This window comes from Cupressus sempervirens, chromosome 6 (assembly GCF_028749045.1).
Source record: "Cupressus sempervirens isolate cs-2001-9-10 chromosome 6, ASM2874904v1, whole genome shotgun sequence".
Lineage (NCBI taxonomy): Eukaryota > Viridiplantae > Streptophyta > Pinopsida > Cupressales > Cupressaceae > Cupressus > Cupressus sempervirens.
The window spans coordinates 6,738,269-6,754,536 of record NC_143123.1 but is presented as its reverse complement, the minus strand read 5'-3'; the positions used below and the strand labels follow the sequence as shown (position 1 = coordinate 6,754,536).

General features: G+C 32.0%; 1 protein-coding gene across 5 annotated transcripts in view; it reads right to left on the bottom strand.

Annotated features, from left to right (window-relative positions):
* Positions 1-13,300: 13,300 nt before the first annotated feature.
* Positions 13,301-16,268, bottom strand: part of LOC149550720 (uncharacterized) — a 28,107-nt gene continuing 25,139 nt past the window's right edge. For 2 of the 5 annotated variants that reach the window (XM_089786284.1, XM_089786286.1), the window contains exon 3: positions 13,301-13,737. Coding sequence is in view for 2 of the 5 variants with exons in the window: in XM_089786286.1 (XP_089642412.1) it covers positions 13,712-13,737 (26 nt within the window). In the remaining 3 variants the exon portion in view is untranslated. Of the gene's footprint in view, positions 13,738-13,931; positions 14,229-16,268 lie in introns of those variants that run through there. The other 3 variants (XM_089786283.1, XM_089786287.1, XR_016352587.1) reach the window with 2 other exon arrangements.

Here is a 16,268-nt window from a genome sequence, read left to right as displayed (position 1 = left end):
TAATGAAGTTGAAGCTAATATCTTGAGGGTTGAGTGGCTCTTAATTTGGAATGGGATTCAGCTCACTACCAGTAGATATATCAAATTTCAGTGTTCAAATCTATAGATCGTTTAATAATTGACATCCTTTAATTTTTTTCACATTATCTATTTTCAAAGTCTACTCTATGTAAAGTCTATAATATTTACTATTTGCATGACGCTCCTAATTGTTTTGTTCTCCATATATGTTCATCAAACGACAATGGCTGGAAGAATTTATTTCTCAGGTCCTCAAATGCTTTATATAGTCTGGTTGAAATGATTTAACTTGTCACCAGTACAGATGTCAATATCCAGTGTTCAGATCCATAGCAAAACCACCACCTTTAGTTTTTTTTAGATGGTTTGTTATAAAAATCTAATCCTTGTATTTAAATTCAAAAACTAGCTGTAGTGGCTGAAATATTTTCCTTTTTCATGTCATCAAACAAGTTTGTATTCCTACTTGAAATGATATATTTGCTTCCCTTGTAGTATTGATCATGTGGATTTTTTTTCTATAGCATTGGCACTAGGCATCAAAGAAGCAATTCCAGCATATCTGGATGACAGTCTCACCTCGGATGATTTTCTTACGGAGTAAGCTTCACTCTAGCTAGCTCTAGCTATGATAATTTTACGGTAAGATCTTCAAACCCTCACCTTACTCCATGTTGTTTCATTGATGGTTGTTATTGGTGTTATTGATGTGAACTGTTGTGATTTTGACCGACTTGATGACGTGTAATTTTCAAAGTTTGTGATCTAATACTATCAATCTATTAGGATGGTAGTTGTTTCACTTTAAAAGTCCTAAGCTTTTAGTTTTTGGGGGCTTGCATTTAATTTTCATTTATGTGGTATGGTTAAGAATTACTATTCCAATCTTCAGAGAATTGATGAATGACTACAATATTACTAGTTTTAAAAGGCCTCACATGTTAGAGATATAGATAGTGCAAAGCCATTTGTAACATTAAAATGGAATTGGCTATGAAGTATCACAATGATTCTGGACGAGACATTTATGTACATTTAAAATACTATTTCTATTAGCTTAGAAAATGATAGAGATGTTAAAGTAAAAACTTTAATGCTCTGCTTTCATCGTAGTCATATCTTAGATAGGAATAGTGATCATTATGCATTTTATTACCACTAAACCAACCAATCAAATTGAAAATTCTTAGACAAGTTACTGCTCCGAAAAATTAAAACTATGATTTTTGAAAATTCACTTGCTGCTCGAAATTTAAAGTATGATATTAGGAATTCGAATGATTATTTCACTTTGATTCTTTGCAGGGAGCTACTGATTTCTTTTCGCAGAGCAACAGGACAAAAGCCTCTGTGAATCATATTTTATAGGTAATTTATTTCATCTTGATTGGTTTTTGTGGTGAGATTTAGTTTTTCATTTCTCATGTTTCCTTAGTGATAGCTTTGGTATTTCTTCAGAGATGGTGTAAGTGAAGGGCAGTTTTACCAAGTTCTACTTTATGAACTGGATGCTATTCATAGGGTCAATTTCCTAATACTCACAATAGTACTTGCTATTCAATTGAGATTGGCACAGCTCATTAGTTTGTTTGTATTCTCTTTGGATTTTGTTCAAGAAGACAGATGAATGCTATATGAACTATAAGTTCTGTGGTGTGAATAGGCTTGTGCATCTCTTGAGCCAAATTACCAACCCCCAGTGATATTTGTTGTTCAAAAGTGGCACCATACTAGACTATTTGCAAACAACCATGCAGATAGGCATTCTATAGACATAAGTGGGAACATCTTGTCAGGTATGAAGGTCCTATAAGGCTATATAGTATTGTTCTACTCTATTCAAAGGTATCAATTTGTAACGTTGATGTGGGTTTCCTATATTTTTAGGCACTGTGATTGATTCCAAAATTTTCCATCCCACGAAATTTGACTTTTATCTCTGCAGTCATGCTGGGATACAGGTATAATACTTATTTCTTAGATCAACTTGTCATGCTTTCTTTGCCATGTATTATAACAAAAACTGATCTGGTTTTTATCATTTACAGGGAACCAACAGACCAACACATTATCATGTGCTTTGGGATGAGAACAAATTTACAGCTGATGGGTTGCAATCATTAACAAACAATCTTTGTTACACATATATCCTCTTTCATTAATTCTCTTGATTCTTTTTGTTATGCAAAATGCATATCTTCTATTGTAAATCCCCTTTCATTTAACTCTCTTGTAAATCCCCTTTCATTTAACTCATTTGCCTTGAAGTCCCCAATTCTTGGCTTCCCTTATCTGATAGAAGCTTTCTTGTTATAACTAGAAGTAGATTCAACTCCAAAGATGAGTCTATTTTTTTCTAATTCTGGCATGTAGCTTTAGGAGAACAACAACAGAGTGGTCAACAAAAAATCTCTCCCCTTTCCCAGGAAGGGTTTCTCCATCAAACATGAATGTGGCATTCATCTAGCTGGTTCACATTGCCCCAGGCCATGGCTGAGAAGATTTTTTGATTGACATGAAATATAGCTTCTACTACTATATCCTAGATCGAAATCTGCCCAAACTTTTGATGGATCCCTATAGCTTATCCCAAAGCTCTCATTTAGCAGTTATGAGATGATCAATCAAGAGGAAATAGTTGGGAGCTTAGAGTGACACAATTTTTAGATGATCATATGAAATGAAATGGGCATGCGAGTAGAAAGAAACTAGAAAGACATTGTGTATAGATGAAGGCATGAAATGGATGGTTTTGGAGCACTCAGCATAGACACTCAACATTCTGTACATATCATCATTCGAGATCAAATGGGTGTATGGGATTATATGCATAGTGAATAATAAAGGAGGGAATTGAACCCTCCCTGAGGCTCATAGTTGTTGAGGTCCACTTCAGCAATGGCCCTTCCTCTGAAATTGCCGTCTAAAACCTTTCTAATGAGATAATGTGTTATGAGCTCTTCATCAGTGGGATGGAACGTGAATCCAGAGGCAATTGTGCATCACCCATATCATGGTTCATGATATGGGTGATGCACAATTGCCTCTGGATTCACGTTCCATCCCACTGATGAAGAGCTCATAACACATTATCTCATTAGAAAGGTTTTAGACGGAAATTTCACAGGAAGGGCCATTGCTGAAGTGGACCTCACCAATTGTGAGCCTCAAAAAAAATTTGACCAAGCATTGGTCAAAATTTTGACCAATGCCTAAAAGTTTTCTACCAAGAATTGGTCGAAATTTTGACCAATTTGCAGTAGTTTACCACCAAGAATTGGTCAAAATTTTGACCAATTCCCTAGAGTTTGCTACCAAGCATTGGTCAAAATTTCAACCAATGCCCTGCAATTTTCTACCAAGCATTGGTCAAAATTTCGACCAATCCCTAAAAGTTTTCTACCAAGAATTGGTCGAAATTTTGACCAATGCTTGGTAGACTTCGTCCTTGCAATTTCAAAAGTTTTCGACCAACATATTGGTCAAAATTTTGATGAACCAGTAGTTTGGTCAAAATTTTGACTACAAAATTATCGACCAATGTCTTGGTCAAATTTGGTCAAAGATTGGTCGAAAATTGGGTCAAAATTTCAACCAATAAAGGTCGAAAAATGAGCCCAAATGTACTAGTGTGGATAATTCTATTCATATGTTGTATCTATATGTATCTTGTATTTGAGATCCTACGATATGTTGTAGAGTATTATTATGTACTTGTATTTATTATTGCATACCCTGCGACATGTTCACTAGATGATATTATCTAGATGTTATTTATCATATCAATTGTATTTATGTATTTTCTTATGAGATTATGTATTTGTTATTCATTTATAATTGTAGGCATTGTGCTTAAGATTAAAACTAATTAATAAAATATTTTTAACCATGAATCAACATGAAGGAACTGTTGAGGAATGGAAATTGTATTTGTAGTTGCTTATGTGTACTTGATGTGTATGTGTATATTGCTTCTACATTGTTATCTTGTCTTGTACAAACTTTTTTTACAAAAAATGTTTTGCAAAACATTATAACATGGTTAATTTCTCTTAAGTTCTCGAGCATAACGTTACAATAAATAGAGTGAATTGATGCATATTGAAAATTGTAATCAATGCTAATGACTGACTTCACAATAATCATGTGAGAAAGTGAGCTCTTTCATCTGATCTAGGTATAAACTAATATTTTCATTAATCTAAGTCATGAATTTCTATCTGGTGCAGACTACTTTGCAATGACATTAATAACTATCAAATAATCTCCTAAATCAAATTGCATTAAATTCTCCTCCAAACATAGTTTGATGTTGATATGGAGGGCATAAAACTCAACCTCATTGTTTGTAACCTTTGAGAGTTAGATCATGCCAACCAAAACCCACCTCGTCTCTATCATTACAAAGAAGGAAACCAACCCTTGATAAGCACAAGTTGCCTCTTACATCTCAGTCAAAATTGAGTTTAAGTCTAGTTTTTAAGGTATTTTCGTCAAGCACCAATCCTTATTAAAGTTAGTTATAAGAAGGCAACCTTTGGTTGAGAAGAAACAACCAACTCTTAGATGTCTCATTGTCCCATGAGGAGAACAATATTCATTGTATTTGTGTGACTTGTATTTAAGCATTTCGATATGCTCATTCTAGTTTTGTTAATAATTTCATATATAGTTGGCTCATTTCCTTGAAATATTCTCCCATTGTGTTTGTTCAATAATTGAAATATGACTTGTGTGGGTACTCCTCTCCATTAACCTTCCTATAATGCACCTTTTGTAATGCCCCACTTGGGAACCCAAGTGAAATTAGCCTACTATGTTACAATGTTTTACGAAACATTTTTTGTTAAGTTTGTACAGCACAAGATAACAATGTAGAAGCAATACACATACACATAAAGTACACAAAAGTAATTAAAAGTACAATTTATAATCCTCAAGGCTTCTTTCATGTTGAGTCACGTTTACGAAATTTTTATTAATTAGTTTTAATTTTAACACAATGTCTACAATTGTAATGAATAACAAATACATAATCTCATAAGCAAATACATAAATACTATTGATATGATAAAGAAAATCTAGATAACAACATCCACTACACATGTAGTAGGGTATGTAATAATAAATATACGTATATCAAATGCAATACATGAACATGTGGGATCTCAAAATGGAAGATATATATATACATTGATACATCAAATGAATAAAAATCTCCAAGACAAGAACAAGAATGATAAGGATACAACTGCATCAGCAAATATCCAACATCTGTCAATTTGAGGGGGACACAAATGGTAAGAAGTCACTACCTCCCGACTAGTGGTCACCTAATCAGGCTCCTACTCCCATCATATAGGGGAGATAATGTATGATCCACAATGGATATCAAATCATAAAATCAAACTAAGGAAAGGAGTCCTAATAGCCAAATCTACCACAAGAGTACACAAACTATTGATAAAGAAAGGTAACCAAAGTTGAACAAACACTCAACCAATTCCAACACCATACACCAAAGTCAACAACATATACCAAGTATAAACCAAGTATTGAAACCAAAGAGAAACTAATGATTTCCAAACAAAGTGTCAACTGTCAAAAGCATAGAAACTAACAAATAACACTTGTCACCTTGTTTTGGTTGGTGACCTGTTTCACCCTTGGGTTGTATTTTCTGTTCAGACTTCATTGAAAATATTTAGATTTGTAAAGGGTTTTAGGCACCTTTCAAAACCTATTTTCCTTAATAAAAAACAAATAACAATTGTTATCAAAAGAGAGTAAATTCTCGAACTATAGATCTAGTTGATATGGTCAATCTCGGGGGCATTCCATGTTAGACAGAATGAGTATAATACGTATGAGGATCACAATTTTTTTTTTCTTTTCACTCTATGACCTTTGAGGTGTATGAAATCTCATATTCTTATTTTGGGGTGAGAGAGACTCCATTCGGAGAATCTATGTCTAAGCATGACAGATCTACGTCAAGGGAATCTTTTGAAGCACTTTGGGATTGCTTCCAAAAAATGATTTGTTCCAAGCAAACAGAGCCATCTTATTATCTGTTCCGGAAAAGAATGGCTGACTAACTGATTTTTACATTAGTTAATGAAAGAGCCCAATGCAATAAAAATGCATGTTGGGTTCTTGGAATAGTTCAAATCATTTTGGTAATAAGAAATTTTATCTGTTCTATCGAGAAGATCTATGGTTTGAGCCCGTATAGCCGTATACAATTCAAAAACTCTTCTATGTTTTCTTGCTCATATTGTCCCTATGTTCCGATCTAGTTTTAAATGAAAAAAAGCATCCAATTTATTTTCTATTTAAAGGAACTGATGACTTATACAGAAGATCATTAAAGAAAAAGTAAAGAGGAAATACAAAAATAATTTTTTTTGAAATTATTCATAATAGAATAAATAGTCTTTCGACTGCAATCCAAATCAGACTCTTATTCTTCAATATCTCTGTTATAAAGAAGAACAGATCAGAAATCATGTCAAACTAAATATGGGCACATACATAATCCTTTTATTTTGTTTATGAAAGATTTTATATATTCCACGGGTGGATTGGTACCTATCGATTAGAATCATTATTCTAATCGAACTCGGTTGTCTTTTTAATTTGTTAGCACATCTCACATCATTAGAAACAACGACCCTGAAAGCTCCCTTATTTCAATAGATAAAATTCCCTTACATCAAACCATATTAACACATTACAACATGAACCAATGTGAAGTCTACCGAATTGCACGGGTTCGAACCATTTCCTAATTTCTTTGTATTAAATTTTTTAAAAAAATATTATTCATTTTTGTGTTAAGTCACAGACGAAACATTGAATTAATATACAAAAATGATAATGAATCATTTTTCAATCAATAAATTCAACAATAAACATACCACCAATGAATAATTGAAACTTGTCAATAAAAGTTAACCATCAACAATAAATGGCATCCAACCAATATGTGACAACCCACAATAAAAACATCCAACAAGTACACCACTAGAGGCAATTTTTTTTTTTTAAAACATGGAGACTCAGGCTACATACTAGGGAGTGTCATCACATGGTCAAACTACTTGAGTTAACATGGATTGGTCACTCACTAGACCCCAGACCCTCAAGCATTTAGTTACCCTGGACTGGTCACTCAAGATCCCAGACTCTCAACATGGCTCATGTGAAACTAGAATACCCTCTCATGAAGACGAGGAAAACTAGTCATACCTCTCACTAGGTATCATCTCATTCCCATCCTTAGCCCGTACAAGCACTCAAGGCATGGGAGGGGCAACATCTATAATTATATTTTTAATATTTTCTAAATATTTTAATTATTATGTTATCACTTATTACATGACTTACAATGAGTTACCTTAGCAACCACTTTGGGGCCCGACCCCCATTGCAAGCCACTCCTATATGATGTACCTAGACCACCTTCCCAAAACTCACAAACCACAATTGTGTCCCATACCACAAAATAATAATGATTGAATTCGGTTGCATAACATACAACTAGAAAAAATAATTTGGATCTCAAAACCCAAGTCATCATAAATGCTCATCAAATAAATTGTATAAACGTAAGTCTCAATTTTGAATCATAAACTACATCATGATATCCAGTCAAATAATCATAAACGAAATCTCAAAAGCCTTTGGTGCACATCCTAGTTGGGCTAGCTAAACACTACACAACTCACATGAAACCATCACAAAATAAATATGCAAAATTGTAAATGAAACATAAAGAAACACGTAGTTTAATCCATATGATTTAATTCCATCATTTTCTATTATTTACTTTAGATTATGAAGACATGTTTTACAATAAAGAATATACATATTTATAGAAATTGTTTTGTTTATATACTTATTTAAATTAATAAATATTTAAATGTCAAATCTCTTTGTGCATATAAAATACCATGCAATATTATCTTATTATTAATTTAAATAATCTTAAATAATAATATTAGATTAAATATTAATATCAATATATCTCTAGAATATTTACATGACTTCTATTTAAGTTCATAATTAATATTATTTTTTTCTTTAATTCATAATGCAACTAGAGATAACTCAAACTTGAAATTATAAATTTAATTTAATTATTTATAATTTATCTCATAAAGTCAAATAATTAAAACGAGGTGATTACAAAGTGAACTCCACTATAACTTTTATTTTAAAATATAACATAATCACAAATATATATTTATTAAATTCCCACTTACATTAATAAATATATAATCACTTATATGCAACTAAGGGTTTAACTAGGCTTAAGAAAATATTAATACTAACATCCACTTTACAAATAAATGGGTAATATTTATTTAATTTTTCAAATTAATAACTAATATTTTTTTTCAATTTGTTTTTGGAATTAATAAATAATTTATTTTTTAAATATGAAAATTAAGTTATATATTTTTAAAATAATAATAAGCATGCAATTACAATTTTCACATGTCTATGATATTCGATAACATGCAAGCATAATATACTTAGCTTTCTATCTTGAATCTATCTATTTTTTTTAAAAAGATCTTCAACCGATAATTATTTTTAAACCTGAGGCAAATATATGTTTTGTGCGATTAATCCTTTCGAGGGTTTCTGTTGAAGTTTTCAAATAATTTTATTTCAAACCCCAATTGATAATAATCATTTTCCTCTAAAATTTAATATTGAATTTGCACTGGTTGCTTGAATCTGAGTTTTTTAAATCAATTTTCAACAACATAACCCTATAATTTACGATTGGCTATTGTTTCCAAACATCGCATGAATCAAAATTCTATTTCCTAATTGTAAATTAGGATTATTCTTCATATTTCATTCCATAAAATTTAACAATAAATTTTAGCAACAAGGTAGATAGATATTTTTAAATAATTTCTACAAAGGAGTTCTCAAACCCTACCTCAATCTAACAACTGGAATTCTAGACAACTTGATGAATGCATGCAATCTAAATACGCTTAAGCTTTCACAATTCTTTAACTTTCATTCCCAAATTGCTTTCCCAAAACTTGTGTGTGTTCAAATGACTAAGAAAATTTATGATAAAGAGTCGTAACTCTATTAAGGGTTTCTAACATCTAATCTACAAAAAGCAAGTCACTTTTAATTAAATATTAAAATATATCAATTTATTAATTATTTCATACACACTTAATGCACATTTTAACTAAAATATTTATTTTTATATTCTTTTATCCACTTAATTTTATTTATGCAAAACACTTTTAAAAGTATTATTTATTATTTTAATTAATAATAATAATAAAAGTTTATTATTTAAATACAACTCTAATTTAGTCATTATTAATTAAATAATCACAACGAATCAATATTAAATCTTTAATATTTTCTTTCTTTTAATCCTATTTTTCAAATTAGACTTTTCAATTAAAGCACATATTTAATTAATTTATAATTAATTAAATATCATCATTTTTTCTTTTCTTTTTTTAATTAAATTAATATTTTACATTTCTAATATCATAAGATTCATCCAAAAGTCATAATTAAATCATTTATCAAGTGAATCACAAAGTCAAACCCACATAAAAGCAACATAAGCAAAACTTATCAAAGTCAAAATCAAACAACACACAAAGAAAAAATCACGGGTTCCAAAAGGGGTAGGTAGTCAGATTTATGTCCTCCTCATGACAAGTAATTAGACTTTGGTTGGAATTGGACTAAACATTATCTCCTCATTCTTACCATTGAGTTATTGTGATAGGGCATACTCATCCCGACAATTTAGGGAAGTTGATGTCTGGTACCTACAACCTGCATAAAAAATGAGTGCATGTACATGCACGCGTGCGCGTGCACACACACACACACAAAAGCTAAACAAGTAATGGCAAGGAGTAGTACATTGTGTAACTCCTGACTAGCAGGTGACTACGACACCCTCCCCTAGCCACATCAGACACATCATACATAAATATAAAACAACCACGCACACCATACACATGCAAGTAGGGGGCAAGTACCATATATAAATCATAAATATAGATAACATTTTATTTCACTATAACAACACATCATCATGAAGATACAATAATCATCATTTAAAGATATATCATATGGCATCATCTAGAAAATAATTATATTTACATATTGAAGTATTTGCATTCAAATATCACTGAAGGGCTAACACGTTCACAAGAGACTCAAATAGAGCTTGACAAAGAGTACACAATGATAGCAAAGGGGATTGACATTACACCTTTAAACATGTGTGGTCATGTCAAGAAGGTATATATTAGATTGTCTTGTAGTGGTCCAGGCCAACATACCTTATTTACATAAATGAGTCCAAAAATTTTGTGCCATTCTGCATTAAACTAGCAAATGATTTACTTTTGTGTCTTGTTCCTTACATGGTACAAATATGTGGGAGCCTAACAATTCCTTTATTTTTTATATTTATTAGGTTGGCTTGTAGTAGTCTATGTCAACTTAACTTATTACATAAATGAGTTCAACAATAGTGTGTCATTTTGCATGAACTAGCAAATGATTTTATTAAGCCAATTATCTCAAATACAAAAACTGCACTATAATGATGCATTCTTGGATATGTGTCACTTCATAATACCGTACCTTTTGTTGCATCACATATAAAAATTGGTTACCATAATAGTAAACCATATACATCATAAATATCATATCAAGCTATCTGATCTCCTCTATCATTGTTGACCAAAACTTAATATTTCTTTTATTTTTTGTTATCTATACCTAGTTATGAATCTATTATTTAATTGCAAAGTGTCATCTAGGCAAAGGCTCCTACTTTTTGTAATATAATTTACCCCCAACAAAGATATTTAGGTGAAGTGCCTTTCACTTGATCCACGTTAGTAGAAATATGCCTAAGATTGGCTGTGTATTAAGCTAATTTAGTTGCACACCAAATAATTTTATTGTTCTCGATTGTCAACTTATTTTCCTCATATTTAATTTTGTTTTGAGAGTATTTGCATATAACATGTTAATCATATTGAGGTCTTTCCACTTAGGGAAAGAAATTCCATTTGTGTGGTTGGTTGTACATTGGTTATTTTCTCTCCATAAGCTTGACAGGACAATTGAATGACACCTACCAATTCAAGTTAGCATCCAAAAAGTGGTATCCAAACCATGAGTCGTACCAAAAAAGAAGCAATCACTCAAGTTTTCATTCTCCATGTAAGATGTTTAGTGATGATGCTTCTATACTTTATTACGAAGTTCCATATCTTTGAACCTTAAAGCAAATTAGCTATAGTACAAATACAATTTGGAGTTTCTCTATCAAAGTATTTTTCTCTTAGATATATATTCTCTATGGCATCAACATTTTAATATATTTTCTATGCGAGTCCCCTCCCAATGTCAAATATTGGATATGCAATTCATATATGCTATCCCCTCCATTTGATTTATTGTTGGTAACTTTTCCAATGCAATCAATGATATCCATTTTTTATAGCCTTCCCACCAAAATTTCCATTTTTGAGAGATTACTTTTTGGTATGTTCTAGTTGGTAACCATAATTAAGAGTGTAGACTCTAAACAACATAATTAACTAAATCATTTTTACTCTTCTAGTCAATATGAGACATCTTCCTCTCTAGTTAGCCTATCTCCTATTATATTTTTCCAATATTGTGTTCCTTAGGTCCCCTTTGACCAATCCATTCAGCAAGGGAATCCATAAAAACTTGGAGGAAGGTTTTTCAATAGTGAACCAAAAAGGTGACAACCCTTGTACAACTTTTGATATGTTTAAGAAGAAAATATTAGATTTGGTGTTGTTGATTACTTGTCCATAAGCAATCGAATTCAAGTATTGTGTTACAAATACTTTGTGCTTGCTAGATCATGGGATAAATTTTGCTTGGCTTTTATAACTTCCCACAATCCAAGCACCATCTTCCTTGTGACAACCTTGATTAACATTAGCCAAAATTACAAAATGGAAGGGGGGTAAATAGTTGCCCTACCTTAATTCTTTACCACTTTGGAAATATTCACACGGAGCTTCATTTATTACCATAGAGCCTAGACATACAACTCAAATCAAATTCTATCATTTTTGCAACAATCAATTTTTTCCATAACATCAAGAATCTATAATGTCATACCTAAATAGCAATTTGTATTATATATATAACTTGACAATTTATATTTAGTTTTATGTGACTTGCTTGGTTTTCATTTACTTTAAAATTATTTATTTATTAATTTCAATTATTTCAATATATTTTTTGTTTTTTTGTTTTGGTTTACACAAAACTCCTCTCAATATAAAAATACAAGTTAAACACAGTCGTATCATCGCACCATACTTGCTACGACTACCCTTGCTCCCATAGCTTATTTTCTCAGCTTACTGAGTAACACGTATTTGCCTTAGAATTTTGAAAGTACGTTAATTTTACTCTGAAATTTTGCATTCATGCAAATTTCTGAGCCTATAGCATGAATCCCAGATCATTAATGGCCCAGTCTGGATCTTTGATTACCATAATAAGCCATTAAAATAATCGAACTATAAGAGTTAACATCGACAGCCTATTCATGGCATGGTAACCAAAAAAAGGGGAACTGTAGGAATGATAGGACATCGATGATTGATTGTTGTTAGCTAGACCAAAAATCGGAAGAACAAAGAAGCTATTTAAGTATACATCAGTAAAAGTGCTGCAATTGTGAACTCATTGAATGCTCTTGTTGCTACACAATATAATTGCAGCGCAATTGTTTTTTTCTGTCATGTCTTCTAATTAGGTTTTCACATCTAGAATGCTTTCAAGGCCATTAAAGAAATTGGCTCAACACGTCTGGTTCTAGTCTCTAGACATTAAAAGATATTTGCCTCATCAAAAAGAGTTTGTTAGCCGCAGCCAAATCTTCTCCAAGTTCCACTCATCTACAAATACAAAGTAATACTGCAGAATTGAGCGACTGGCAAATTAGTGATCTGTGCGACAATATGAAATTTCAAATTATACATGTCACATGGAGATCCTAGTACATGTTATGTTACTGAAAACAATACATGTTAACCTAGTGCATGTTATGTTACCTTAACAATATGGTCTGTCACATTTGGCCTGTGATCAGATGCTAGAATAATTCTGAAAAATAAAAGGCCTTTCTTGACACGTGTAAAATTATCTACTGTACATCTGTGCTTCATGAGTAGTACAGTTACTGAATTCCATAGAAGGGACATGACAAAAAATTAAGCTTATAATTTATTGCAACAAGCCACCTTAAATTCTTCCTGAAGAATACATCCACAACAGTACGAAATGAAGTTTATTATAATGGATCTTCAAATGTGCAACATGCCAATACCCATATCCAATCCACTTCAACCACTTCAATGATTAAATGTCCATGGAAATTGAGGCATATGCACAGTTGAAAAAACTGCTAAATTCTAAAATATAAATTATCAGTTTGGAATCGAAAAAACTATTTCAACAATAGTTTGCTCCTTTATATAATATAAATCCAATAGAAATCAATTTCCCAAACTTTACTCTGAAATTCCCAAAAACTCTCTTCTACAGTTGAGCATGTCATCCTTCTTACATCGCATGACACCCAAAGTAATAAACGCTTACCTGCCTTGAAAAATCATCTTGGTATAGAAAGAATGAGTTCTAGGAACAAAATACCAAAACAGATTAATCAGCGAGTCACATTGAAATAAAAAAGAAATACTAAAGTAAAATCATTAAAAAGCTACAGATTAACATTTATTTCACATGATAATTTTATTTTGAATAAGAAACAATCTGCTCTGATTTATATGAATTTTGGTATCATCAAACTACCAAGACTAAGACATCATCCATAGATTTGTAGGTTATTTGATATTTCCAACTGTAAAGGACAGAAAAATATACCGAGACCAAAAGGGTTCAGAATCATGAAGGCAAAAATGGATAACATGTACCTCGATACTAGAAGTACTTAAATGTAGTATTACAACCACTCAAAATTCCATCAATTTGGGCAAAACATTTTTTGTCAAACAGCTTATTACATGCTACTGTTCTTCCAGTGCAATGAAGTAGGTCTACAACTAGTGCCAACATCACGATGTCTGTTAGTCCTTCAAGCGTATCTTCTTATGGTCCATCCTTGCCATCTGCTCATGCATTTCTCAAGTTTATACAGTGCCATGGAGATATAAACATATTTGACTACAAATAGTTTAATTTTAAATGTATATAGCCTATATACTCCAAAACAATGACACTTTTTTAATAAAGTTCATTTCTATTCATCCACAACCTTAAGGATTACATTGACTTTAGAATTAGATAGTGAATTTAACCATCCCTTCACATAGGGTTTCATTGTACACATTTTAATGAAAGATTTGATGATATCAGACAACTCACTAAGATGTCTAATCGCAGTTCATGAAAGATGCATGACTCAAGAAGCTAATATAGCCCACATTTACAGGGATGATGACATCTCAATCTGATTAGAAATCAGGTTTATCCTCTGGCAGGAACGAAAATTTTGTTTTTCTTATTGAACACTTTCAGCAAGGTCTTCTAAAACACCTTAATACTTATATAAAGTTGCTTGTGGCACCCAAAATTTTAAAATTATAAGGTGAACTGGTGGCATACATAATGACAGGCGTGCAAGAAGCCCGTAGACTATAAAGTCAAAATAGTTAAAAATGACTAGTGATCTGATATGGCATTTGATGAACACCTATTCTAGCCTAAGTTACCAGTTTGGGTTTACTTTAAGAATTCAGACAAAAATATAGGGTCTGGTTCATCCATACAAGACATAAAAATCAGAAATATGCATGTTTGCAGCAGAAAATAAGTATGAAATACACAGCTACAGTAGTAGTCCAATATTAATCAAACTTGAATGTCATGAGACATTAAAGTTCAAAAATAATGTCAAGTGACAACAATCAGCCATCATTGATCAAATATCATATGGATCATCAAAATATCATCACATACATCCATATTAGACGATGTAAATTAAAAGAACCGCAAATAATGTCACTAGCATTAGCACTAGCACTCTAATGCTCACTAGTTGTTTCACAGTCATGGTCATTGTCAACATCAAATGTAGCAAAGTGAACAGTGGAAGCATCCAAGTCAACACACTTTGGCTCAACATCTCACTTCTTTGTGTCCCCTTCTTTGTAGCCACTTTGTTTGCATGTAAGGAGACACAAGTTTGAATGCACAACACCAAATCCTAATTTATTTATTAGTCTATTGTTCTTGTTGAGTAGATGAAGTATGTGTTCCAATTCCTCTCAGATGCAGATGCATTAGGAACATATTAAGACAAAATTAAAGTAGGGGAAAGGGACCAGCAGTGGCTATAGCTAACTTTGTGCACTTAATTGAGGTGGCAAACTATATCAGATTGTGGTAATTTTTTTTAGTTGTATCCGTGAGTGACCCAACTCAACTGCTTAAAGCTGAGGTTTTAACTTTTGGCTTTTAGCCAATAACAATGCACTCTACAAAAGACATTAGACGCGAAAGGGTCGTAAAGTGGTCAAAAAAAAGTATTAACTAATACAAGATCCCCATTGCACCAATAACAGCTCACTCAAATCACCATAAATCACCAGTACTTAAGCATAAATGTCCTAGTAGTGGTTCACAAATCTCAAGTTGCAGTGCACAAATGGGTCAATCATGATTGAAAAAAGCTAAAAATGATCAACTATTGGTATATAAACAACCACTACTAGCAATTTTATTGTGTGAAAATGGGTGAGCGGTTATTGGACCTTGAGCCACTATTGGTCCCTTTCCCCCAAGAGTTACAAAATAAAAAAATGTAAACTATAAAAATAAAAATATATTAAATAAAAAATAAGAGATTTTTCTTTTACAAGCCTTAAGGTAAAATTTGATGGCAAGAGCTTGTAGATGTGTGCATATCTCACCATGGCAATACCACCAACTATGATCATTCACCATATATATCTCCTGAACTCAGCCCTTGCTGCATCTCGCATGTCATGATTAGTGAAGAGCCTACAAAGTGTTTTCGCGTAGCTTAAGTGACTTCAAGATCTCTATATGGGGCAACTCTTGATATCACAAGAAAGAGTTGAGAACTATGATACTTGGAACTAAATACAAAGGAAAGAAGATTCAATGAAGTGGTCATTTTGTTCCAT